The sequence below is a fragment of the Lampetra planeri genome, chromosome 35 (assembly GCF_965212315.1).
Source record: "Lampetra planeri chromosome 35, kcLamPlan1.2.h2, whole genome shotgun sequence".
Classification (NCBI taxonomy): Eukaryota; Metazoa; Chordata; class Hyperoartia; order Petromyzontiformes; family Petromyzontidae; genus Lampetra; species Lampetra planeri.
In genome coordinates, this window is record NC_136141.1 from 5,407,772 (window position 1) to 5,432,722 (window position 24,951).

The following is a 24,951-nucleotide window of genomic DNA, read 5'->3' on the forward strand; positions in this document are numbered from 1 at the left end:
CCCCGCCCGTTGCCTCGCCCCGCCCTCTCCGGCTCCTCCATCTCGTCTCGGCGGCCGCTGCTCTGCTCCACTCTCGCTCGTCCGCTCGCTCCTCCGTTGCAGTTCGTTGCCTCCCGCCTTCCGACATGAAGCTGCTGCCCTCGTTGCTGCTGCTGGCGGCCGCCTGCGTGGCGAGATCGTACGGCGAGGTCAAGGAGGAGGAGGACGTTCTCGTGCTCACGGGCGCCAACTTCGCGGAGGCCCTCAGCGCGCACCCGGCCATCCTCGTGGAGTTCTGTGAGTGGCCCGCAGCGCTCGCTGTTCACCTCACATCGACTGGCCCGTGTCTCCTCACTCTCCTCCTCCTATCGCACATCTTCACACCTACTGGCACCCTCCTCACTCTGAGCTACTGGCATCTCCTCGCCCTCACAAACCCTGACCTGGCCTCTTCCTGACATGACACAACCTGACATCGGCTGTCGTGATGTGGCACAGTTGGGCCTCATTCCGCTGAGTCTCGATGGCGATTTGAGCTGAGCTCTTTCTTTGGCTGGACCTGGCGTGACATAATCGCACCTGGCATGGCCCCAGATCATCGCTTGGGACAATTTTGCTCTTAAGCAGAGCTGGTCTTGGTTGGACATGGCTCCAATGTTGGCTGTGATTGGATATTTGGCCTGACCTGCGAATGATCCAACCTGGTCTGATCCGGACCTCGGCTGACCTCGTACAATCTTGACTTGAAATTTAAATCTTTACCGAAAGACCCAAAGAATATGACTACAATTTGTCGTGACCCTGTTTTTGGCTAGTAATTGCTGAAATTTTGAGTTTGACCTGACCTGGTAATCATCTCGCCTGACACGTCCCTGATCTTAACTGATGTGATCTACATCATGGGATCTCCCATGATGTGATCTCACTCAATCGGTGAAAGACCCACCAAGCTTTAGTGGTGATCTGATTTGACCTGACTCAGATACCCATGTCATCAGGCCTCTCTCAATTCCGGCCTCACCAGCCCCCATCACGGACCAGTTGCACAGAACAGCTAAAGTTGCACTTTGCACTGCTTTGTAATTGAAATAAGATTTGGTTCAAGGGATGGGTGAAAAGGTCACTTAACACGTTCCATGCAACCAGCCAATAATGCACGTCCCCTGTGGTATGAGCTCTGGTGGAGCTCAGCATCATGGACCCACCTGTGAGTTGGGTAACTCACCTATGGTAAATTAGCTCACCTGTGTGCTCTGTAACTTTCCTGAGCCAATTAACTCGCCAGAGTTCATTATGACACCTATATAAGACCAACTAATTTATTATAACTCCACTTTGGGTTTGTCCACTGACCTGTGGGTTGATGAACTCATCAGTGGCTTGAGTTAGCTCACCTGCAAGCAGGATTACCCATCTGTAGGTTTATTATATTTTTTACCTCGCCTGCGAGCAGGGTAACCTACCTAGGGGCTGGTTAACATTTTGCAGACCGCTAAACCCGCCCCAACCCTTCAATCAAAGCCGCCTCCTGCCTCACCCAGTGACCAAAGTTCCAAATCAAGTCGTGGAGGCGTCATAACTACAGGCGCAAATGCAGCGCGGCTGCAGCGAGGCAGGGTTGAATTAAATGTGCGTGTTTTGAGTCCACGTTTGTTTCTGGAGTGAATCGCATTCTCATTGACAGGCAGAAGAGGCTGGCAGCAATCAGCAGTGCCAGTGCACATGGTTTTTCTCGCCCAGGGCCCTACGTGTGGGGTAGAGGGGCTACCTGTGGGTGGTGGTGACACGTTGACCAATGCCTAATTTGCATTCCATGAGACGGGAAGAGACGTTGGCCACTGGTTTGACTGGTGTGGAGCAGGCAGGGTCGGTGGTGAGGGAAGGGTATGTGTGAAGGTAGCCGTGGAGGAAGTGGGAGGTGTGTGCGTGCAAAGGTGACAAGGTGAGAGAAGTGTGGGAGTGTGAAAGTTGGGGAAGAAGTGTGGAAGGGAGGTTTGATGGAGGCGCAAAGGAGCTGCGAATGAGAGTTGTGTGGAAAGTGAGGGTTGAGGGTTTGCGCGTTGTTTGGAAGATGTGAGGGAAGTTACAGGTGTGGAGAAAAGTTAGACAGGTGAAGAGGGGGAGATGATATATGGTGAGATTGATGCTCTGTCTCCCTATAAAGTTTATGACCGGAAGAGTTCCCAGACATGGGTGCAACACATGAAAACCCCGGGAGAAGATGGGGGAGAGGCGGTCGTGGGGCAGGAATTTTCTCGGGAAGGAGATGTTTGCCGAAATGTTTAGATGCACGTACAGCTGGGTCGCGTCAGGCAGCAGGGGAGGGGTGGGTATCATCCGTGCATTAATTACACAGAGACCTCAAAAAAAGCCTCTGACACATTCACCAGGCAACACATAATTACTCTACTTGTGCAATATCCAGGGTTCGCCGTCGAAGTCGCGTAATTATTCTCGGCGATTGCAGCCATTGTTGCAGGGGCGAGTTACACGTGGCGTGCTTTTACTTGTTGCGTTTGCAGGAAGCTTCCGTGTCCTGCTGCACGTGTTGTGTAACCCCTCCCTCTGCTGCAGACCTCGATGAATCGCGATGGTTGGCGACGTGGCTTTGTATGTCGGTTGAGTGCCACGCAGTTTGGCTTGCCGCAGATTTGCGCAGGGGACTGTCAACAACACAGCTTGGAGGGCGGTTGATTTACCCAAAGTAGAGACCAATCTCGGGCGACGTATATTGGCACTTCCTAGAGTCGCGACGCTCTGTCCCCTGTGCGGATGTGTTGGGGTGACCCTGACACAAGCTCCACGTCACCCGGCTGATACTGGTGCAGGCCACAGATGCTGTTTGAACCTTAATCTGATGGTTGCGCTGCAGCTGCAAAGGGCAGTTGGCCCACAGTCAACCCTAAATTGTCTGTGGGCGGCTTATCCTGGTTGCGGATTATCCGAGTTACAAACAAAATTGTTTCATATCTTAACGCCCACGCTGGTTTAATTATTAGCTGCTCCTATCTTCAAGGGTCAGGACTTTACCATTTTGTTGGAAAGTAAGCTGATTACTTAAAAGTGCATTAAAACCAAGTGCAACACTGTCTTGTTTCACATTTTGCGTAGGTAAATGACAGATTTTATTTTATCTGGGTTACACCCCCCCCGCATTAACCCGCAGAATTGAGATTTGGTTATTTGCATTAAATCAAATAACCCTTTTAGAACTCGTAAGCTAATTCAAATTGAGCCCAGTTAACATATACCGGAGATTTCCTGGGAATGTCATGTGTTATACACAAGGTGACCAGATGAGTGTAGCAATGGGTTATTGAAGCCACGTTTGGACATTTGAGTGGTACCCTCTCGTATGCGTGGGTGTTTTGGTAATTGGTTTCCTACCACATTAAACATTGCAGGGGCCTCCTGTAAGAGTCTTGGAGATCAGTCTTTTTCTGACGGTGGGATTGGGGTGCCAGCTGCATGAACATTTGTCTCTAATGGACTCAAATATTGATACCGCATTTGCGGTGAAAATAAATTTAGAACTCTCCACACTCACTTTTAACACCGGTCTTGTAGCACAACCAGTTTTACGTGACCAGTTTAAGCTAGTGTCCCTTCTTGAGATTGGAGATTGGTCCGAGGGATGGGCTTATAGTTGTAAATGTTATACCTTGGGGCCTTACATTTTTTGAAGTCAACAGAGTTGAATACCATTGTAGGTGGTTCTCTGTCCGCTTTTAAAGCTGCCACAGTGTAAAGCGTGTCAGCAATTTCTCGACTACCTACACTGAAGATGGACCATTGCCTGAAACATCATGCGTGCCCATGTATTTATAATAAGGCAGTGTTAATTACCGTTGTGTCCATAAAAAAATATATATCTTCGTGCCATCCTGACCCAAAAAGCTGCAACATTTTCCCACCAGGAATGTGCTCTTTAGCAATGTGGACTACTGGTATATGGCACTTGTCTTTGTCCTGTATGGCACGTCTTTGTCCTTTGTGTAAACACCCCTAACTTGCGGGGCCTGCAACTTGGGGCCTGTGACGTGTCCCGGGATGTGGGTTCTTAAGCCCATTAAACAAATTTGTTCGCTTTCACATGTGGACCGCGACGAATTATAATTTTCATCCTTTGATATTTAATTTTGAATTAACTTGCAGGTTTATATAAAGCCAGTGATATTTAATTTTTCTATTAATATCCTGGTTTTTTTGACCCCCCCCCCCACCATCGGCCGTGCACAGCTTGCAGTGATTACTTGTCCAGCTGGAAAATACAGGGCGGCCCATTCCAAACAAGTTTGTTTGCCCCTAGTCCCTTGGCCCCACCGCACTGTACCGTGGTGTCTTGTTAACACAACTTGCTGTGCACTGGACCAAAGGCCCAAAACGCCAAAGAGCCAGCGACAAACAGAACAGTTGTAATAGATAAGAGTTAACACGGTCCATTGTAATTTTTGGGTTGTGCCACATGGTAGTTGTATGCCAAAATTAATGTTATTTACTGTCCACCACCTGACAAGATTGCCACATTTTATCTATACGTGCCAATGGTTTTAGCAAACTTTGACCAATATAGTTCCTCACCGGTGGCTTAAGACTGAGTGAAGTTCACTGGAGTGATACCCACGGTAGTAGTGGGAGACGAGCGAGGAGCCAACTGATCACCGGTGACCAAGTGACTGGAGTAAATTATTGAGTGCTGAATCATCAACCAGAAAGTTCTAGATTTGAAGCTTTCGTGACTGCAAGGATTCAAACTGTTAGTTGTTTCGGTAAAGTCACGTAGGTAAAAAATGAAATTAAAATTAATAAAAATAAAATAAAATTCACGACGTTTCGGAGGCAACACAAGTCTCCGTCATCAGGTGGGACCGTCACAGCCAGATTTGCTGTATCAAATCTGGCTGTGACGGTATCAAATCTGGCTGTGACGGTCCCACCTGATGACGGAGACTTGTGTTGCCTCCGAAACGTCGTGAATTTTATTATTTTATTTTTATTAATTTTAATTTCATTTTTTACCTACGTGACTTTACCGAAAAAACTAAGAGTATGAACCAGAAAGTTTCTTTCTCGCGTTGATGTGGACGAACCCACACCTGTGACCGCTAATGACGCCGCCGCTGTTGCTTTCGCCAAAGATGCGCCATGGTGCGGCCACTGCAAGGCCCTGGGACCTGAGTTCGCCAAAGCAGCCGGCACACTAAAGGCCGAGGGCTCAGCTATCCGGCTGGGCAAGGTCGACGCCACGGAGGAGACCGAGCTGGCCAAGGAGTACGGCGTGCGCGGCTACCCGACCATCAAGTTCTTCAAGGACGGCGACGCAAAGAACGCCAAGGAGTACGCGGGTGAGCACGGGTTGCTGCTGCTGCATCAAGGCGTACAAGTGCCTTCGTGCGTGTGCCTACGTTTGTATCTTTGCCGTTATTCGCTGATGACATTGGTTTGTGTTCACGTTTAGAACATTTATCGCATTAACCTCTTCGAGGATTTTCATTGTTCACCCGAAATTTCAATGGAGAATTTGAAGCAATCCACCACACATCTACATCACGGGACCTCCTTTGCCAGTACCAAAATATACTAATAGGGTTTTTCCCCTTTTTTCTGGCAACAAAACTGACACCTTTTGCAAGGAATCATGCTTACATTAATCACAACACTTGCAGTCAAATGCAAACAAAAAACAATACTCTGATAATTTATGCATTGTCTTTGGAACTGATTGGTCCACACCAGAGACAGCTTTCTTTAGAGCCCAGTCTCATATGGTGTTTGACCAGATGACTCCAAGAGGCGCCTTTTGGCGTCATCTGGTCGAACACCATATGAGACTAGGCTCTAAAGAAAGCTGTCTCTGGTGTGGACCAATCAGTTCCAAAGACGATGCATAAATTATCAGAGTATTGTTTTTTGTTTGCATTTGACTGCAAGTGTTGTGGTTAATGTAAGCATGATTCCTTGCAAAAGGTGTCAGTTTTGTTGCCAGAAAAAAGGGGACGAACCCTATTAGCACACATATCTAATATGGACATAGACATGTAATTTTTTTCTATTAATCTAGACATGCGCGAGAAGACAACTGTGTCAATGACGCGGGGGCGGTGGCACAGAGGCTAGCACAGTGCGCTTCAAACTCGGCAGCCTTAGTTTGATTTCTGGGTGTCTGGCCATGTTGGACGTAGCAGTGGGCTTAGTGTGCGGTTGTGTGTGGGTTGTGTGCGGTTAAGCTGGGCGGCAGGCGGACGACATTGTGAACTGGCTAAAGAAGCGCACGGGGCCTTCCGCCACAACTCTGGATGACGCCGCTGCCACCGCCAAGTTCATCGAGTCGGCCGAGGTGGTGGTCGTCGGCTTCTTCAAGGTACTGCCCCCCCGCCCCTCTTTTCCCCCTCTCCACCCGGTCTCACCACCATCATCATTGCTCTGATTATTCTGGAAATAAACTGCCGCTTTCCCACAACAGCGTTCCATGCAACGCCATTGTCCTTGGAGGAACTAAACCTGCTTGTGGCTGTCTAGCAATCCAGAGCAACTTGGTGCTTAACCGTTTTTGAAACGTTGTGGGGGTGATGGTGTTGCACAAGCAACATGCGCACTGATTGTTTGCACGGTCATGTAGTGATCCTGGAATCCTGGTCCAATATGGCGGCTAGGAGATTTCTGATACCAAACCAGATATCGCTCCTTGCGAAGGTAATTAATACATTCTAGATTTGAAGTTTTCGTGACTGCAAGGATCCATACTCTTTGGTTCATTCGTTAAAATCACGTAGGTGAAAAATAAAAATAAATAAAATAAAAATAAAATCACGACGTTTCGGGCGCAATACAAGCGTCCGTCATCAGGTGGGGACAACCACAGCAAGAAAACAATTGCTGAAATTCAGCAATTGACTTTACCGAAAGAACCAAAGAGTAATTAATACATACTCTTATATTGCCTCACTTGATACAGTAAATCTAGCTGTGACGGTCCCACCTGATGACGGAGACTTGTGTTGCTTTCGAAACGTGGCGATTTATTATTTTATTTCTATTATTATTTCTATTATTTGTAAAAAGCATTTTATTATAGATTTTTTACCTACGTGCCTTTACCGAAAAAACCTAAGAGTATGAATCCTTGCAGTCACGAAAGCTTCAAATCTAGAAGTAATTAATAAACTTTTGGTATTGTCATTTTCTTTTTTTTGCTTTTTTTCCTATCATTTATTTGTCAATGTAGGCCGAACTGGTGCATTTTTTTGCCACAGACGTGGAACGTGAATGCGTTTGATGGCTCGGTAACAAGCAGCCACGATGCTCAATAGGAGCCATGTAGTTGCATGTTTTCCATGGCACATGCGACAGTGAAGTTGTGTGCGGGAAATCTGCACCGATTGACACCAACGACTCAAATGTCCCCCTCAAGTGGCATCGGAGTCGGTGCATGGGATTAAAAATTAAACCATGTACAAAAACAAAAAATATAACATAAAATACAAATATTTAAATGAAGCATATTTGGAAAGACTTTTTCTGAAATTTTGATTCTCTCATTTGCAAGCGTGACCTGGGACATTAGTCTGTCAGCAGGGGGGCAATGATATCTAGCTCTAATCCCAATAAAGTAGTTTGCCTGCATAAGGTACAGGACATGTTGAGTTAAGTTGCCCACTGCAATTGGACTGAGAAGGGGGAGTTGTGTGCAAACGATAAAACGGTGCCGTGCTGTTCCTGCCGCCATCGTGGAGTGTGGTGCCGCGTGGACGCGAGTGCGATCTGTGCTGTGTGGCTGTCACGGTGCAAGTGAGGGTGCTGTGAAACCATGATGAGTTGTCGGTGTGAGCTGTGTTGGAGGAAGCCCTGTTGTGTGGGTGTAACCCGTGTTGCGTTTGTGACCCATGTGCGTACACGAAGCCCGTGTGAGCTGTGTTGTGGCGGTGGTGGGATAGAGTGAGCCGTGACGTTGTGGTGGTGTTCCCCCACTCAGGATGTGGAGGCTGAGGATGCTAAGGTGTTCCTTAAAGCGGCCGACGGAATCGACGATATCGCCTTCGGCATCGCGTCATCAGACGACGCCTTCACGCAGTACGAGGTGTCCAAAGAAGGCGTCATACTCTTTAAGAAGGTGTGTACCCCCTCGCTTCCCCTCGCTGGCCCCCACCCTGCCGCCACTGCTCGGGCCGTGCCGGGTTGCACGTAAACACGTGTGTGCCGTCCTTGGCACGAGCTCACGGCTGTAAATCTTGTGTCAACGACGTGGCTGAAGCGTGCCGGGGAGTGCTGCGCTGCGTGGAGACTCGTCTTGTTTCTCGTTTGAGGGATTTCGTGGAAGAACCTGATAACTCGCACGTGTGTATTTTTAAGATAACTCGTGCTGGCTTCGTTGGAAGACTTTACAGGCCACTTTTAATAGTTAATATTGCATCATCAGCACAATGGCTGTACAGTTTTCTTACGCTCCACAAAAGCCTACTGTGTACATGAAGATATGTTGTGTGTTATCTAGTTTTTTCAAGACAACCCCTTTGGCACTCTGCATGCATGGCCGCGTGGCTTGTAAGCGTTGGCACTCCACAGCTTTTTCCTGCTCTTCCTCGTGCTCCCCGCGGTGTTCGCTTCCCGCTCGGGAGGCTCTCCTGCTTGTGCCCCGTAGCTCCACTCTTCCTCCCCATGGCTCTGCTCGCTTCTCCGCGTTGTCCCTGGTCGTACGCACGCGCTCGTCGCAGGATGGAGGTGTGAGCATGAGGGTGGGCGCTCGGCAACCCCTCTCATTCCCTGCCCCCACCCCCGGCATCTCGGCTTGAGCTCATGCTGATGCGAGTGTGGTATTTATACTGCGCGTGTGGCCACAGTGAAACTGATTCGTGGCGTGAATGTAGCGAGCTAACTGGCCTACGTAACTCGTGATGCGCGCTGCTATTTTGGGGCTGCTGCCATCACTGCGCACAACTTCTTTTGGTAACAACGCGACACATGGGGTCATGGCGACGCAATGTCTTAAAGATTGTTGATGCCTCGGCTTTTAAAGCCAGCATTGTGATTCCTAATTTGTTATTGGGTTATGCCACGTAAATTATATGGCCAAATTTGTGTGAAAGACCATCCGCCACCTAAGATGCCAAACAAATGTAATTGTCAGGTGTACAAGTTTTTTGATGTGCCAATTATGAATGTGTCAACTCACCGGTAAATTGAAGAACCATTGTCACAACTAAATATAGCAATTAGATACACGACGTTTCGCTTAAAACTACATCCAGTATCTGCAGGAAATGAGAATAAAAAAAAAACTAGGAAATCATAATGCATAAAGATGAGTTTTAAAGGTTGCTTTTCCTGCTCCGTCTGACGTGCCGTTACGTCGCGTGCTTTCCAGTTCGACGAGGGCCGGAACGTGTACGAGGGCGAGCTGAGCAAGGAAGGCCTGCGCAAGTTCGTGAAGTCCAACGAGCTGCCTCTGCTCATCGAGTTCACCGAGCAGGTGCGAGGCGACGACACCCGCCGGTCGCGCACGGCGATCACGGCACCACCTACCCGACCCAAACCACCCCCCACCACACCACCACCCTTCCGTCAACCTAGCTGCTGCTACACCAGGGCGACCATCAACTGCGGTGCCTTTGATATCAGCACGTGATGACATAGTATGGCAATGGCATAGTCATCGAGCCACCTTGAAAAAAAAAATCGGAGTATAGTTTAATAGTGTTAGATGAGTGACGATTGGTCTGCAGAGCGCACAGCCTTATCTAGTCATGTGACCTCTGTGGTCCGGTTGGAATTTTCCATCCCATTTGGCCACCCACCAGAGGGGAGCAGCGATCAAATGAGTCCAGATTGAACAAATACATCTGTTGCAGCAATTGTGCATAGGCCAATGTTGGTGAGGGTTGCCCTCGGTTACTGGAGGCTCAACTTTCATAGTGACAACTCCCAGGGCGGTGTCAGCACCGGGCACTGCATCGTGGGCACATATACGCAATTAAGATCGCAGTGAAGAGCACCATCGCATTGCACTTTTAATTACAGCTGCTCGCCGCCTGTTTAATTACAACGTCTAAAAAGATGAGCACCCATGGATTCCATTTTTGTTTGCGAGTCACAAACCGTTACCAAGAGATTGGCTAAAAATAGCGGAACTGGAACGGCAGTTGGCGCTGGGGTGGTGTGGGGTGGAGGTTGGGGGGGGGTGGAGGGTTAGGATGCACGATGCGCTGCGTCGTTTACAAGCGTCTGGAGCCTTCGCTGAAACGTATAGCTTTGCACGGCCCGTGGGAGGTGTGGCCGTCACCCTGAGTGGGGCAGATTCCTTCCTGTCCCTGACCCCTGACCTCTGCGGCGTACGCATGCCACTTGGCGCGTTTGTGCACCCCGCTCCCCGGTATTCACTGCGTGGAACCCCCGCTCCCGAGGGCGCTGCTCGCGACGTTTTGCTTCGACTAGAAAAGCCGGACATGGTCCAAAATGACGAACATGTCTTCTTTGGTAGCTACCCACGGGCAGGTAATGACAAGTGCATTAAAATCAGTTCTTACGCTCATGGTACTTGTGTATCCATTCATGTGCGTGCAAGAATGATTGATAAAGAAATGTACGCGAATGAGATGCCCATCTTACGTTCAGCCTAGCGGAGCAAGAGAAAAGAGGCTGATGTACACATGCGAAGACAACGAGACGCAAAATAATTTGTACTTGAATTGTGGCGTCAAATAACCGCGAGGGAGGGCATCAATAGTTGCGGGCCTAGTGATTCTACTCTTCATCTGGGACGATTCAATTACCTGACGATTAGAACATTTAACCGGCTTTCTCCCATTCTGTCGAACAGAGTGCATTTTGGTGACTTTTTTAAAATTGTTGAAAGTTTCTCTTTAACACGGCAATGAGTAATGCAGAATTAACTCGGGCCCTTTTTTTCAAATTGGTTGCAGGACAAGCATTTATTAACATAAATGTATCCTGTGTCTTCAATGCATTGCGACTTTGACCGGACACGGTGGATGTCTGCCCTGCCTCGTTGGCTCCAAACGCCACGTGGAAAGCCGGAGCCAACCATTTAAAAACAAAATTGCTCTCGCTGCACTTTGGCCGGCAGTATTCGCTCCTGACTTCTCCTGCCATCCCGTCTGAGCCGAGAGGTGAGCAGAGGCTTCACACAGGCCTACCGTTTACACGCGTCTACCGATTGGACGTGCCTACCGATGATACGCCACGCGCCTACTGATTACACGCGCCTACCGTTTACGTAATGTCTCGTTTGTACCTTGCCCCATATTGTTTGTATCTTCCATACTGTTTTGTAGTTTTTGTGCTGTTATTTTTGTGCACTGTTGTTGTGCTGCTCGTTGTGTACTCTTCCCGTCTTGTACCGTCTCCTCTTGTCGTCTGCTCTCTTCTCTTGTACTCTTTTTTTTTACTTTCTCATATGCGCGGTCTCGTCTGTGCCATATTTTTTTTAAATTAATTTATTAATCTATGCTGGAATTCTCATCCCATTTGGTTAATTCAGTTCTGGGTCCATCAAATAGCCCATCCACCTGCGCCACGTAATTCCGGACATGAACATAACTTTTGCATGTCTTTGCCATGAACCTTGAATGTCGTTTGTTGAATTGGACATAATCAATTTGCTGAGCGAGGGGTTTTGCGTGCACCGTTGGATTTGAGTCGGATCGATTTCATCGGTGCGTTGATCTGACCGTCTTGTAAGTCCGGTCTTTTGAGATTAATTAGAAAAATCCTAAATTCAAGGCCAGCTGTAAAATATTACACGATCGAGTTTTGTTTGTTTTTGTTTGGGATTGTTCAGAAAAACATGAGATCACGGGAAGTGATGTCACTAGTGTTTCGTGTGATAACACGTTACATTGTTGTAGAGTGTAAATGTAAAATTCTTCATCAGAAACTCATCGCTTGTGTCTATAACGAAAACTAAACACGTTTGTCAATAACACTATAGCCTTTAAAAGAAAACAAAACTATAATGGCCGATATTTCGTGCAATGGCCCGTTTTCATTGCACGTTATTTATAAAGTTGCTTTTCCTTTATCTCAATCGTTTGCCTGTGCGGTTCATTAAATAACACGCTTTAACGTGGGATAACCACCGTGCACCGGAGCAGAGGAATACATTGCACATCCAGCCCCCCCGCATTGGTGTGAAGCAGCACCACAGCGTGAGTGCGGGTCACACCTGGCCTCTCTAGCCTGGCGCGGCGTACCACCCAGTGATCGCTCGCTACAGTGCAGCCTCGTTAAAGGTTTCTGTCGTCGGAGGCTCCCCGTCGTTAGCGGCCGTATGGATGGAAGGACAAATGCTTTGACGAATAATGGGCCAGGCGGAGATGCGTGATAACTGCCGGCGGTTGTCACTGCCCACGTGTCTGCCTCGTGCGTCCGTCACTGTCCGCGTGTCTGGCTGCCATGGGATGGTTGAGCGCGAGCGTCGCCGTCCTCGCCGAGGCATCTGGATCGCGGCCCCCACCGCGGTCCGACCTGACGAGCCAGGCGGCCAGTTTCGGCGCTCGCTCGCAAAACGTCCGCCCACTCTCTTGCTCTCGCGGAGGGCATGCCGATGTGTGACCGGTCACGAGCCTCGATCAGCTGTTATTTGTCGCGCGCTCGCCGGCGTGTTCCGACCACGCCGCTCTTGTTCGCCCAGCTCCGCTGTACCGGACGGCGGTGAATGCGTTCGTTCTCTGGCCCGTGGTCGGCACCGAAAAGCAGAGATCCTTGCGGTGAAAACCATTTTAAAATTAGCCTGCGTTTTAGCGCCGCTGCTAGAAAGGGAAATGCTTTTTGTGAAATTGGTTTTGCAGATATAAATAAAGAACCCATTATCCGGGCAGTGCGTCGAGTCTGCCTCGCTTCTCACGACGTTCATTTAATTTATCTCGACGCTCAAAGTGAAAGTTTGCTTCCAGAACACGATCGAGTGGAAGGGTGGGTGGGTAGTCCAGCGAGGGAGCACCGACCCCATGACTTGAATTCCCTGTGACTAAAGGTTGATGTCAGCCATTGCCTGGGATTTAATTTTAGGGTGAGGGTCGGGTGTCTGTTTTGCCCTTCCTAAAGTTTCCATTTCACAGGGGTGCGCCGGGTCAATGCTACACCCCCACTCGGGGCTGCGTTCCTGTCCCTCCCAGCGCCGCTCCCATGATTGAATACCGTGGCCAGAAATGATTTAATCACATAACGAGCAATCTGATCCGTGGGCGGTCAGCACCGGCTGGTTTTAGATCGTGGCGGGAATGTGTGTGTGTGGTTAGCTCTGTCGACCGGCTGCTGTTTGCGTTTGGGGGCCGTGTTTGTGTTTGCGTGTCGTGGCTTTGGACGTGTAAATGTTACGCGCGTGCAGTTTTGGCACGACGTGTCGCGCGTGCTGCGCGTGTCTGTAATTGTACGCCACTTACCAGTATTTCTAATGCAGTCAATTAAAAGAATGAGACACCGTGGATACAATGCTGCTCTGGGAGACCACGTTGTTCCTGACACCTCAGCCCCACGCTGCTCCTAGCATTAAACTTGATCCTCGAGCTGACAATAAACGTGTCATACCGTGCGTCTGTGAGTAAATTATTCGTGATTTTTGTGAATTCTATGCGATCCAGTTTCTTTTTCCTTCGAAACACGTCGATGTATGTTTGTATGTGAAACTTAACTCGCACCGTGCGTAACCAACCGTGCTCATTGGAGGTGCGAGGGGAAGGACAACAAGCGAAACACAAGAAGCAGTTCTAGAGATATTAGTTTTCAATCCAGATTAATAAAGTGCGTAACTCTAGTGGCTTCCTAATATCGGAAGGAAGAGCTTTCCAGACGGCCGCAAACGCACCTGAAAGCGCACGATGCAGTTATCATCTTTGTTCTATGGCTTGCCAGTCGGGTAGCAGTTCCATGGTAGACACACTGCTGAGATGCCTGCAGCGATGGATACATGTGGGTCATACTTTCAAAGCGGTGGGCCTCGTGTGGCCACAGACCTTGTGGAAATTAAGTTGTGGGCCTGCCATAAAGGATCGTGTTTTGTGTGGGTTTGTCCCTGTGTGTGTCCCCCCCCCCACCTTACCCTCTTGGCCCTTCACAGACTGCTCCCAAAATCTTCGGTGGAGACATCAAGAGCCACATCCTCCTCTTCGTTGGGAAGTCGTCCTCCGACTACGACGAGAGGCTCGACCAATTCCGCGGAGCCGCCAAGGAGTTCAGGGGGGAGGTGAGGCCCCTGCTCCCTGTGACCCCCTCCGTTGTTATGTCACCATGTCACCCTGATCCCCGTGGCACCCTGGTCCCTCTTGATACCTACCCAGGTACCCATATCACCTACCATAGTCTGTGTTATCTCTTGCCTCTGTTGGAAATGTATTTGTGATGTTGGCATTTTCCTTTGCTTTTGCATCTATTTATATTCCAATTCTGCTATTGGTGTCATGCCAGTGCGCACCCTCTTCGTCACAAAATGGTCCCGGAATGTAACATCACAGAACTACCATTGAAGTCAGTCCAGTAGATCTCTTTATCTGGGCTTAGACCTGTGACTCGCTACCCCCATTAACCCAGTGTAATTACAACTCAATGTGTATGGGTGCTGTGGTGGTGAGACATTATCTGCCTCGCCTGGTATGCAGGAGTTTGTGGGTTTGATCCCGACCCTGACGCCTGTATATTTGAAGTTTGTGTGTTCTCCCCGCGGCCGTGTGAATTTTTCTCCAGGTCATCCAGTTTTTACCTCCACATTTATAAACATACCTTTGAATTATTTGGCTGCTATAGATTTACACGTGATAAGCCACTTGGTTGAGCTATTATTAGTGGCCAAGTCGCTTCTGAAAAATAGCTGATAGCTCCCGTGAGCTTTATCTGGCGAAATAAACTGTTTTAATATATAGTTTTAGTTTAGTAAATCTGTGGGTCTCTGTGTAAGTCTTGTTGGGCTGAGACCTTCAACTCGTCACACTTGAGAATCCGGTTTTATCACCTGCAACTAAAACCCAAATTCGGACCCCACGTCCGAGTGGTGCTGTATCGGTGTCTGACATCCGAGCCACGTGTGTACCTCTAATAATAATCACAACAATCACTCCTTGTATAATGCGCACGATTATTCATGGACATAAATGACGGTGAATCGAGGCTCTGAGCCAAACTCCACGTCACTTGAAAGCCAGGCGAGAGGTGTGGTGCTAATAGGGTTTTTCCCCTTTTTTCTGGCAACAAAACTGAGACCTTTTTTTACGAGGATTCATGTCTGCATTAACCACAATACCTGCAGTCAAATGCAAACAAAAAACACGCGATGATAATATATGCATTGTCCTTGAAACTGATTGGTCCTCACCAAGGGACGGCTTTCTTTTGAGCCTTGATCCAATTGGTGCTCGACCAGAGGACGCCAAAAGGCGTACAGCTCACAGACAATGCACTATCAAAGTAATGAGGCCTCGGGGTGAGCATCTACATCATTGGACCTCCTTTGCCAGTACCAAAATATAAAAATAGGGTTTTTCCATTTTTTTGTTGCAACAAAACTGAAACCTTTTTTACGAGGATTCGTGTCTGCATTAACCACAATACCTGCAGTCAAATGCAAACAAAAAAACACACGATGATAGTAAAAAAGGTGTGGTGCCGTTAAGTCTCTCTTAAATGTTAGTGTACTTGGAACGCCGCTACGAATGTGCAGCGGTGGATGATGGCCACCTTCCAGACTGTGGAGGCTGCCACGGAGAGACCACGCCTGGCAGCGATGGTCCTGGTCTTGTCCGTCATTGAAAGCAGTACACACATTTTAACAAAAATACATCTCTTGAGATGTTTTGCCAAAACAGCATGGACGAGAATAATTAAGGAGGTCCAGTCAAACGAGTGAACGTGCCAGATGAAACTCTCTTTCGTGCAGGTGCTGGGTGGATTGTTACGTATAAGACCCCGAGGGACGGCGACAACTTGGATTGACCGTGGATAATTGATTTGCTCGCGATCCCAGTGGGCCTCCCCGATCTCCGTGCCGCCTTTGCCCTACCCTCTCGTCTCACTCTCCCCCCGTGTGCCGTTTCTATCGTGCCCTGAGCAGTGCCTACACGTGGCCTGCCCCTTGGTCCCATAAAAACAACAACGTGGCTGCGAGAACAACTATTATTATCCAAAGACCCCCTCACCCAATTCTTCCGAGAGAAAGGGACTGAATTCCAGCCACCGTGGCTGAGACTACCATCAAGCGTTTATTGCGGTGCAAGGTGAACGTTGCTTGTAAAGAAACGTGTGTGACCTGCCCTCATTCTTCTGGCTGGAGGTTTGGAGGCTACGTGCCAGGAGGGAGGTTCCCTTGAGTTCTCTCGTTTTCCCCACTTTTATCTTCGTGGGTAGGCGTCGTCGGGGGCGTGACACCACGTCGTTTCTCCGATTTTAAACGTCGCCCCTTAAACCCGTGCACCTGAACGCGCATGTGAAAATATATTGTGAGGGTCAGGGAGCTCCTCGTGCAATCCAGCCCAGTTTAAAATCCAGGACGGATCGTAGGCAGGCCGACCTGAATGATTCAGCCAGGATGTAATGACGAGCAGGACGCTGTAGCCGCCACTAGGAACTCAACGGCCGCCTCTCACGCGCGTGTCCCCGTGTCCACCTGCAGATCCTCTTCATCTACATCGATGTGGACAACTCTGAGAACCTGCGCATCCTGGAGTTCTTCGGGCTGAAGAAGGAGGAGTGCCCCGCAGCGCGCATCATCATGCTGGAGGAGGAGATGTCCAAGTACAAGCCTGACAGCAACGACCTCAGCACGGAGAACCTCATCGCTTTCTGCAGGTCCTTCCTCAACGGGGCGCTCAAGGTACTGCTCGGAGTGGTGGGAGTGGGGGGAGGAGTTGGGGTGGTGGGGAATTTTGGCAGCGGTATTGCTCAGTTGAGCTGCTGGGTCGGGTGGGTTGGGTTGCCGCTGTGAGGGAAGGGTGTTGAACAGTCACACCCTGCTCTTCACACCGTCTTCCACACCCGACTGTCCACTGTTGGTTGGGCGAGGGGGAGGGCGTGGTGTGTCGGCTTGAGCCGTCTCTCACGAACGCCTCACCCCCCACCCCACAATCTCCTGTTACCCCCACCCAGGCGCACCTCATGAGTGAAGACATCCCCGAGGACTGGGATAAGAACTCCGTCAAGGTGCTCGTGGGGAAGAACTTCGAGCAGATCGCTTTCGACGAGAGCAAGAACGTGTTCGTCGAGTTCTGTATGTGGCCCCTCCCCCACCTCCCACACTCGCACGGCATGGTGGTGGGACATCACGAGAGGTCCCATAGTGGGGTGGTAGGTTGAAAGTGGTTAGGGTGACACGTGGTAGGATATCACATGAGTCACGTAGTGGGGTGGTAGGTTGATACAGTGGTTAGGGTGGCACGTAGGATATCACATGAGTCCCGTAGTGGGGTGGTAGGTTGGTGCAGTGGGTAGGGTGACACGTGGTAGGATATCACATGAGTCCCGTAGTGGGGTGGTAGGTTGGTGCAGTGGGTAGGGTGACACGTGGTAGGATATCACATGAGTCCCGTAGTGGGGTCGTAGGTTGGTGCAGTGGGTAGGGTGACACGAGGTAGGATATCACATGAGTCCCGTAGTGGGGTGGTAGGTTGATACAGCGGTTAGGGTGGCACGTAGGATATCACATGAGTCCCGTAGTGGGGTGGTAGGTTGATACAGTGGTTAGGGTGGCACGTGGTAGGATATCACGTGAGTCCCGTAGTGGGGTGGTAGGTTGGTGCAGTGGGTAGGGTGGCTTGGTGATAAGGTGGCAGGGTGGCACAGTAGTACAATGGTAGAGGGTGGCAGGGTGATCCAATTGAACACCCTTAAATGTGCCCCATGTGCACATACCTGCTCTTGCCCCTCCTTCCCCTCCCTCCCACCCCTGTGCACCCCTGCATGCCCCAATAGGTCACACGCATGGGTAATGATACTCCACGGCGTTAAATGTCACACAACACAAATAGCGTTTGGGCCAGTGGTGCTCGGGTGGGCGTTTTGGGCCTTACCTGGTAGAATAGAAATAGTGTAGTTGTATTCACTCTGCAATGAGTAAATACGTGGCGTCTGGCTCGACAATGATGCTGGAGATGTATAGCATATGCCAAGGATGTGCTTGTGTCACTTTGAGCTGAATAGAAGAAACAAAGCTGTACGAACGAGACCAAAGAAAAACGAGAAGCACCAACCAGAGGTCGCAAACGGGTTTTGATTCCTTACCCGTACCCGTACCCGGCCGCACCAGGGTCGCAAACGGGTACCCGTACCTGACCGGGTACGGGTAGCCGGGTATCGGGTAGGGCACGGGTATCGGGTACCCGGTTGCGACCTCTGGCACCAACACAAACGAGATGGTCAACACGACAAAAAAGCAATCGATTCTTGAGTAAAATTGCCACCGTGAATTATAACAATTTAGAAAATAGCTGGAAGGGGGTCGATCATCTCAGGCCTTGCGTTTTAGGATGGCAGTATCCTTCAAACAACCATCGCGTTGCATCACTCGTTTGGCTGCTGCTCACAGCTGCACCAGCAGGGCGTTTCTGGTTTCCGACGCCGCTTATGGCGACCGTTCCCAAGGTTCCCCCCACTGCGTGAAATTGGGACTCGTGCCGTCGATCGAGGTTTGCGCCGAATGGCATCGGCGCCAGCTGTCGTGGGGGGCCAGGCTTCGTCGCCCGTCTCGGCGCGAACCCGGGGAAGGGCGGGTGAAGGGTGGTGCGGTGAGAGCCAGCCCTTCGACATGTGACCATGCCACTGACGGACCGCGCCATGTTTGGCGCGAGCCGCTGTTACTGCCACGGCCACCACTGCCGATGGGTTTTACCGACAGCTGGGCACTGCCAGGCGCAAATTCCTGTGCGAGAGTTGTCAGCAAAGTGAGATCGATTTCATCTTAAATTGTGGGCGACGCAGCGCCAAGTGTGATATTCAGATGGAGTGCAGTCAGTCCGGTTAGCGTCGTCAGGTTCGGAGTGGAGGGTAGAGTTTGCGGTGATTGTGGTCGGTAGTGAAGAATGTGCTTCTGGGTCAGGGCCCCAAAGAGGGTGACCGAGTAGGTACGCTGGCTGGCAGGGGAGTAACAATGCTTCGATTCGACTAGTCTGGTGGATTCCTACGTTCGCCGTACTCTTATCGAATCACGTGACTGAGACAATATAATCTTTGCTATTGGTGGATTGATACTTGTTGCAAAATGCCGCAGTACTCAAGAAAAATTGAGGCTCACGGAAGCGCTGAACACTCCGAACAAGATGTAAAATAACAAAGTTTACAAATGATGCAGCATCAATCTTGTGACAATAAATCCTCCTTTTGTCTGTAAGTGTTTTAGATTTGGCGTGCAGGTTATGACAGATCATAACCGTGTGTTAAATTGGCTTCCCCTTACAGCAGGGTATTTTATATGCCCCGGTCAGATCATGAATTTTGGCATTTATCTCTTATCCAATATTAATCCAATTTCATTTTACGTTTTACTGTAATGTGTGCTAGGTTACTGGCAAGCTGCCCAGATGTTTGCTGTTGCCTCCACATTATTTAATATAGTTTATCCTGTACAACATTTAGAGTTGCTTATAGCATTGAGATACTATATACATCGACATTCTTATTATAATGAATGGGATTGATGGGGCGGCGAGTTAGTTACAGGCCTGGGCACCAAGTCGGGTCTTCCTGAGAGAGAGAGAGAGGTGTGTGTATGGAGCCCCCCCGAGTTGGGGCGACCGAGTTGGAACCCTGGCGAGCGACGCGGCGTGTGTCGTTGCCCACAGACGCCCCGTGGTGCGGCCACTGCAAACAGCTGGTGCCCATCTGGGACGAGCTGGGGGACAAGTTCAAGGAGGACGACAGCGTGGTCATCGCCAAGATGGACTCCACCGCCAACGAGGTCGACGGCATCAAAGTGCACAGCTTCCCCACGCTCAAGTTCTTCCCCGCCGCCGCCGGCCGCAAGGTATGTCCCGCTCCGGGCCACGCCGCACTGGATTTCTACTGGGCGGTCACCAACACCACTTGGCCGTGGTGTTCTTGTAAGGATGAGTGTCAGCAGACAGGCGGGGAGATCGTCTCTGCGAGTGCGCGTGCGAGTTAGCGGAGAGCGGTGGCGTAGCAGTTAGCACGTTGGGCTACGAGCCCGGCCACCCGGGTTCAATTCCCGCTTGTGGTGGATACGTGTGACGATTATCTGAACAGTCTATCCAGGCTATACGGGGGGGATCTTTACCATTGTATTTACGTGCGTGTGTGCGTGTACCTCCCCCGCAGGTCGTAGACTATAACGGCGAGCGGACGCTGGACGCCTTCGTCAAATTCCTGGAGAGCGGAGGCGAGGGTGGCGCCGGCGAGGACGTGAGTTGACCCCCGACCCATGACCCACGGGTGGCAGGGTGGTGAGGTGGGAACACCTGCGCGCCCCGTAGCAAGAAAGGGCCCGGGTTCAATTCCAGACTCGGGCACTTTTCTGCGTGGAGTTTGTCTGTTCTCCTATTCTGCAAGGGAGCCCGTGCATAGATTAAATAAAACACACACAATGTAACTGGTATTGGCTAAAATATCCCCAATTATGAAAAATTAGCTGCAAATGACTCCATTGCAGAAACTGGCTCGGTGATGGTTGCAAGGGAATGGGGGCGGTCCCCCCCCACCTCCAATTAGCACGGTTGGCTACGTATGGTGCGAAAGAAGTTCTACATATATACTACCTCTTGAGACCCTGAAAATTGGCACATTATTGAAATTTACCATAGACTGTTTTTGTATTATTACAGGGCCCTAATTTTAAAAGGTAAAATTTTAGAACCATTGGCAAATCTGGAAACATTATTGTAACTCCTGGCCATAGCCGAATATCTGCACCGGTCTTGGTTCTTGCCCAGCTCAGTGCTGGGGGTGACGAGAGGCGTGGTGCTGGCCACACAGTGCAGGGAAATTCAGTTGAACCGCACTATGCTCCAACCCGCACTGACCAGCGCGCGCTGACGTACGGTCGGTTAACCCCGACGACCTGCGGCAGCAGCCTAGGCCGTGAGGGTTAGCGCAGATGGTGGTAATGACAAGGAGGGTCGTGCATCTACAATGGGGGGGGGGGGGGTCCCCTGTGATTACCACTTGAACGGCTGGTAAACACGGAGAGGAGGGGCGGCTGGAAGCATTGACGCTGCCACGCGCTCATACCGCCCCATGCGGTGCAGGGATGGTTGGTGCGTGGGGGCCAGGTGGAGGGAGTTGGGGAAGGGGCCTGGCAAGGAGCACAAACTGGGGGATAGCGGGGATATTGGGATATGGGGGTATAGGTGGAAGGAGGCGGGGGCCTGGCGAGTAGAGGGGTTTGGGGGGGGGGAGACTTGGACACGAAGCACCAAGGGTCGGCCTCGCGTGGGGCGCGTGGGGCCATTCCTTGTGCGTGTGACAACACGAACCCATTCCTGAGCATGTGCGCTCGCGTATGTGCTTGTATGGGGTCGACTCGGTGTTTATCAAATCCCTGGTGCAGTGCGTAAACATCGGCACTGGGGAGACTAAAGCAGCCATGGGCTCGGGCGTGTTTGCACATTGCCACCATCAATGCTCTCGTGCCAGGCTAGGTGCACTGTGAGAGATGCCGTGCCCGCCTTCATAGGTGCTACTCACGAATAGCACTTGCTCCAATGGCGGCATATGTGGTTTACATGGGGGATCTTCATGTGTGGTGTGTGTACGTGCCTGTCTGTGTCCAATTGTGGCTTGTGCCTGGGCCTTAAATTGCTAATGATCTCAGAATTAGTTCTGCGATGTCCGACTCCATGGGCCGTTCTGTAACGTGAAGTGATGAACTGCTCTGTGAGAGTTTGGAATGGATTCTTCGTCTGATCTCTTGACACCGATAGCACAATCAGGGGGATGAAGTTGGCGAATATGTAAAAATAATGAAATGAAATCTTAAGACTGGTCAACAGTGCTGTTGAACGGGCGTCGAACGCCACCGACACTGACCTTCCTGTGCCCCTTAACCCCTGACCCAGGAGCTGGAGGATCTGGAGGAGGTGGAAGACGACAGTGACGACGTGGAAGCAGAGGACACCATTAAAAAGGACGAGCTGTAGGCCCCCACGGGGCCCCCCATTTTGTAATGAACCTCCCCCTCGTGTGTATGTAAATGTTAGGCCATGGATGTCAAATGCAAAACCCACACCCCTCTTACTGTGCCGTGCTTCAGCCTGTCCAGCCTAGGCCCTTAGTGCCTGGGAATCGTCGCCACCACCACCGTCCCCCGTGACGCCGTCGACCTGGTGTCGGGTCTCTCCGTTGCTTTTCCCCCGCTGGGCTGGCAAGACGCGTCGCCAAGCCACGTCTGGCCCCTGCCCCCACCACGTGTTTCCCCGCGTGGCGTCGGAGATGCCTCCTTGTAAATGAATTCCACGGATTGGGCGTGCGGACGCAAAGTGTCTAGAGCTCGCGGAAAATCCTCGGCGCCCTTTCCCGTCTGCTTTAAGAGAAGAAGAAATCCGTCTCTTTTTTTTTTAATTTGTACTGATTTCCTGCGGGGTCTGTTTTGGGGTTTGCCTTCCACCAGGTAATTATTTTTTTATGATTAAATGTAAAAATGTGAACGCTCTACGGAGTGTGGGCCACGTCTGGTGCCCGTCTCCCAATCCGCGGCCTCCCTGGGCATTCCCACCGATTCTTTTCGATTTAACAATCCCTCAATCCCCTCGAGCTTTCAATCCCTTGGCCTCTGTGGCTTCCCGAAAGGAGTTGCCACTGCCTGTGGTTGGTTGAGTGAAACGCCGCGTGCTTCATATTTTGTAAACGTCTCTCTGCTTTCCCTGACAACCGAGTGAAAGTTTAACGCACGCGCGGTGTTCCACACGACCGGCTGCTGATTCTGGTGATGGATCGTAGTGGAGCCCTTCTCTAGGCCTCCAGGCTCTGCTTGGTGCCACCTAAAAACATTACTGCGGAGTGGAATGCTCCACGCAGCTCCATATCTGCTCCGCCCCGGAGGGTGAGGTGCGGGGAAGACGCGGGTCTCCATGGAGGCAGCGTTTGGCTGCTAATTTAACAAGTTGGACTAATATAAAACTCGCTTACCTACCCCGTCTCACCGTGCTCTACCCCCTCGCTCACTGCGCCTCTCTTGTAAACTTTGTAACAGCGCAGAAACTTCTGGCTAGGTTGCGGGTGTTGTCCGGGTGTTGTGTGTTCATTATGGCTGTGCCGTCTGTCCAGGTGTGTTCAGGGATGTGTGCGGGTGTCTTTGCGCTTGTTTGTGACTGTACCTCCGTGCTTGTACACACGTGTGTGTGTGTCTGTACGTGTACCTGTCTTTGTACCAGGTGTGTCCGTGCGCGTGTGTGTGTGCGCGCCACATTGGCCCGTGTGTACCCGTGCGCGTGTACATGGCAGTAACTTGAGGCGGGTTACGTCGTTGTAGGGAGCGTAGGGGGGGGGGGTTGGGGTGGGGGTCGCTGTTCGCGATGCAAATAAAAGGGAACAGCAACTACGACATCACGTGTCTCGCTTCTCGTGCTTTCTTGCCGGGGTTTCAGTTGCCAGGGTTTGATTTCACGTGACTTTGTTTCTCCCAGTTTTACATATCGCTTGGTGTCACTCATCACGTGGTTGTGTTCCAAAGTGGTGGTTTTATCTCGCGGTTTATTCCCACATCGCCCACGACGCACCGGACCAGACCTCGTCGGGTCTCGGAAGCGAAGTCTGATTGAGCCTGGACTGGCCACACACACACACAGGTGTGGTGGCCACACACACAGCTGTGGCTGCTGTGAGGACACGTGGTGTTGTGCCACAGGGCAGTGCAGAAAATCCATTGCTGGGCTGTTCATCCCTGCTCCAATATTCTGGTGGGTCTCTGCCTTCACGAACCTGCGCTGACCAAGCCTCGGGGGAGACACGTGAGGGCCTTGCCTGGCCTGGCCAGGAGGAGAAAGATGTCCGATGGTTTCAGTGAACGGGGTTTTGGTTTATGCAAACAGTCGGCCGAGCTGAACGCTGTTGCTCTTGTAAGCGAGTCTGAATCTTTATTTAGACTGGAGGAATCCGATGAGTTATGACTATTTTTCACAGATGTCCAGTATGGGGGTGGGTCAACAACTTAAAACGGAAAACAAAAACGATAGGAGTGCAAAACAGAAAAGGGTGAGCTAGTCACTAGAAAAGTAAGTTGTCAGATTTATCTACAGTTGGGCAAGGCAGTAAAAACAACCAAACGGTCCCAGGCCACAAAGAAAAAACACGGTAAATAAAAATAGGACCTTTAATATTGAACTATCGATAGTTCAATCAAAGGTACAAATCGCATTTAGAAAATCATCATCGTGTCGAGAGTCTTGCTGTGAAAAGGAGACGGGGGAGAGGTCCAGGATCGGAGCTCAGCACGCAATGAAGCCATCGCTCCCTTTTCATGCTGCAAATATTGCTCCAGTTGTTGCAAAGCTAAAACCACGACCTCCCCAGACTTTGATGAAGACCGCTTTTGTCGCGATCGAAACATCGCGGGTTATTTTTGCTTTAATTTTAGAATTTATTTTTCATAAAAATTGTATTCAAGTTAATTTTAAATTTTCTATCTACGTGACTTTACCGAAAGAACCAAGAATATGGATGGTATTGGTCGCGAAGGCCTACTACTGCCACGTGTGTGTCTCCCCCCCCCCAGAACCCAAACCCTCATGAGGTCAACCAATCCCGGACGGAGGCCACCGCACCGACCCGGCAATGAGTATCGAGACTCCGTGCGGCTTTCTTGAGTAAACAGAGCGCCAGGATGATTATTTATGATTATTATTGGAACAGATTAACTTTAAACAAAGCTCTGGGGTAGCGGGGGGGTAGAACCCACGACCCCCCCCCCTCGCCCCTCCGCCCGCCATCCCTCACCCCCGCCCCACAGCCGCTAATTTGAGCGAGGAACGCAGTCAACACGAACCCTGGACCCCCCCCCCTGGGTCTCGGCGGAGAGGCTCCCAGCATCTC

At 50.5% G+C, this 24,951-nt stretch overlaps 1 protein-coding gene across 1 annotated transcript; it reads left to right on the top strand.

Annotated features, from left to right (window-relative positions):
* Positions 1-23,464, top strand: P4HB (prolyl 4-hydroxylase subunit beta). Its single transcript, XM_078611057.1, has 11 exons — positions 1-276; positions 5,118-5,324; positions 6,207-6,340; positions 7,952-8,089; positions 9,341-9,445; positions 14,051-14,176; positions 16,592-16,792; positions 17,065-17,185; positions 19,752-19,933; positions 20,245-20,328; positions 21,981-23,464. The coding sequence occupies exons 1-11, from the start codon at positions 126-128 to the stop codon at positions 22,059-22,061; spliced, it is 1,530 nt and encodes a 509-aa protein (XP_078467183.1). The 5' UTR covers positions 1-125; the 3' UTR covers positions 22,062-23,464.
* The last annotated feature ends 1,487 nt before the right edge of the window (positions 23,465-24,951 follow it).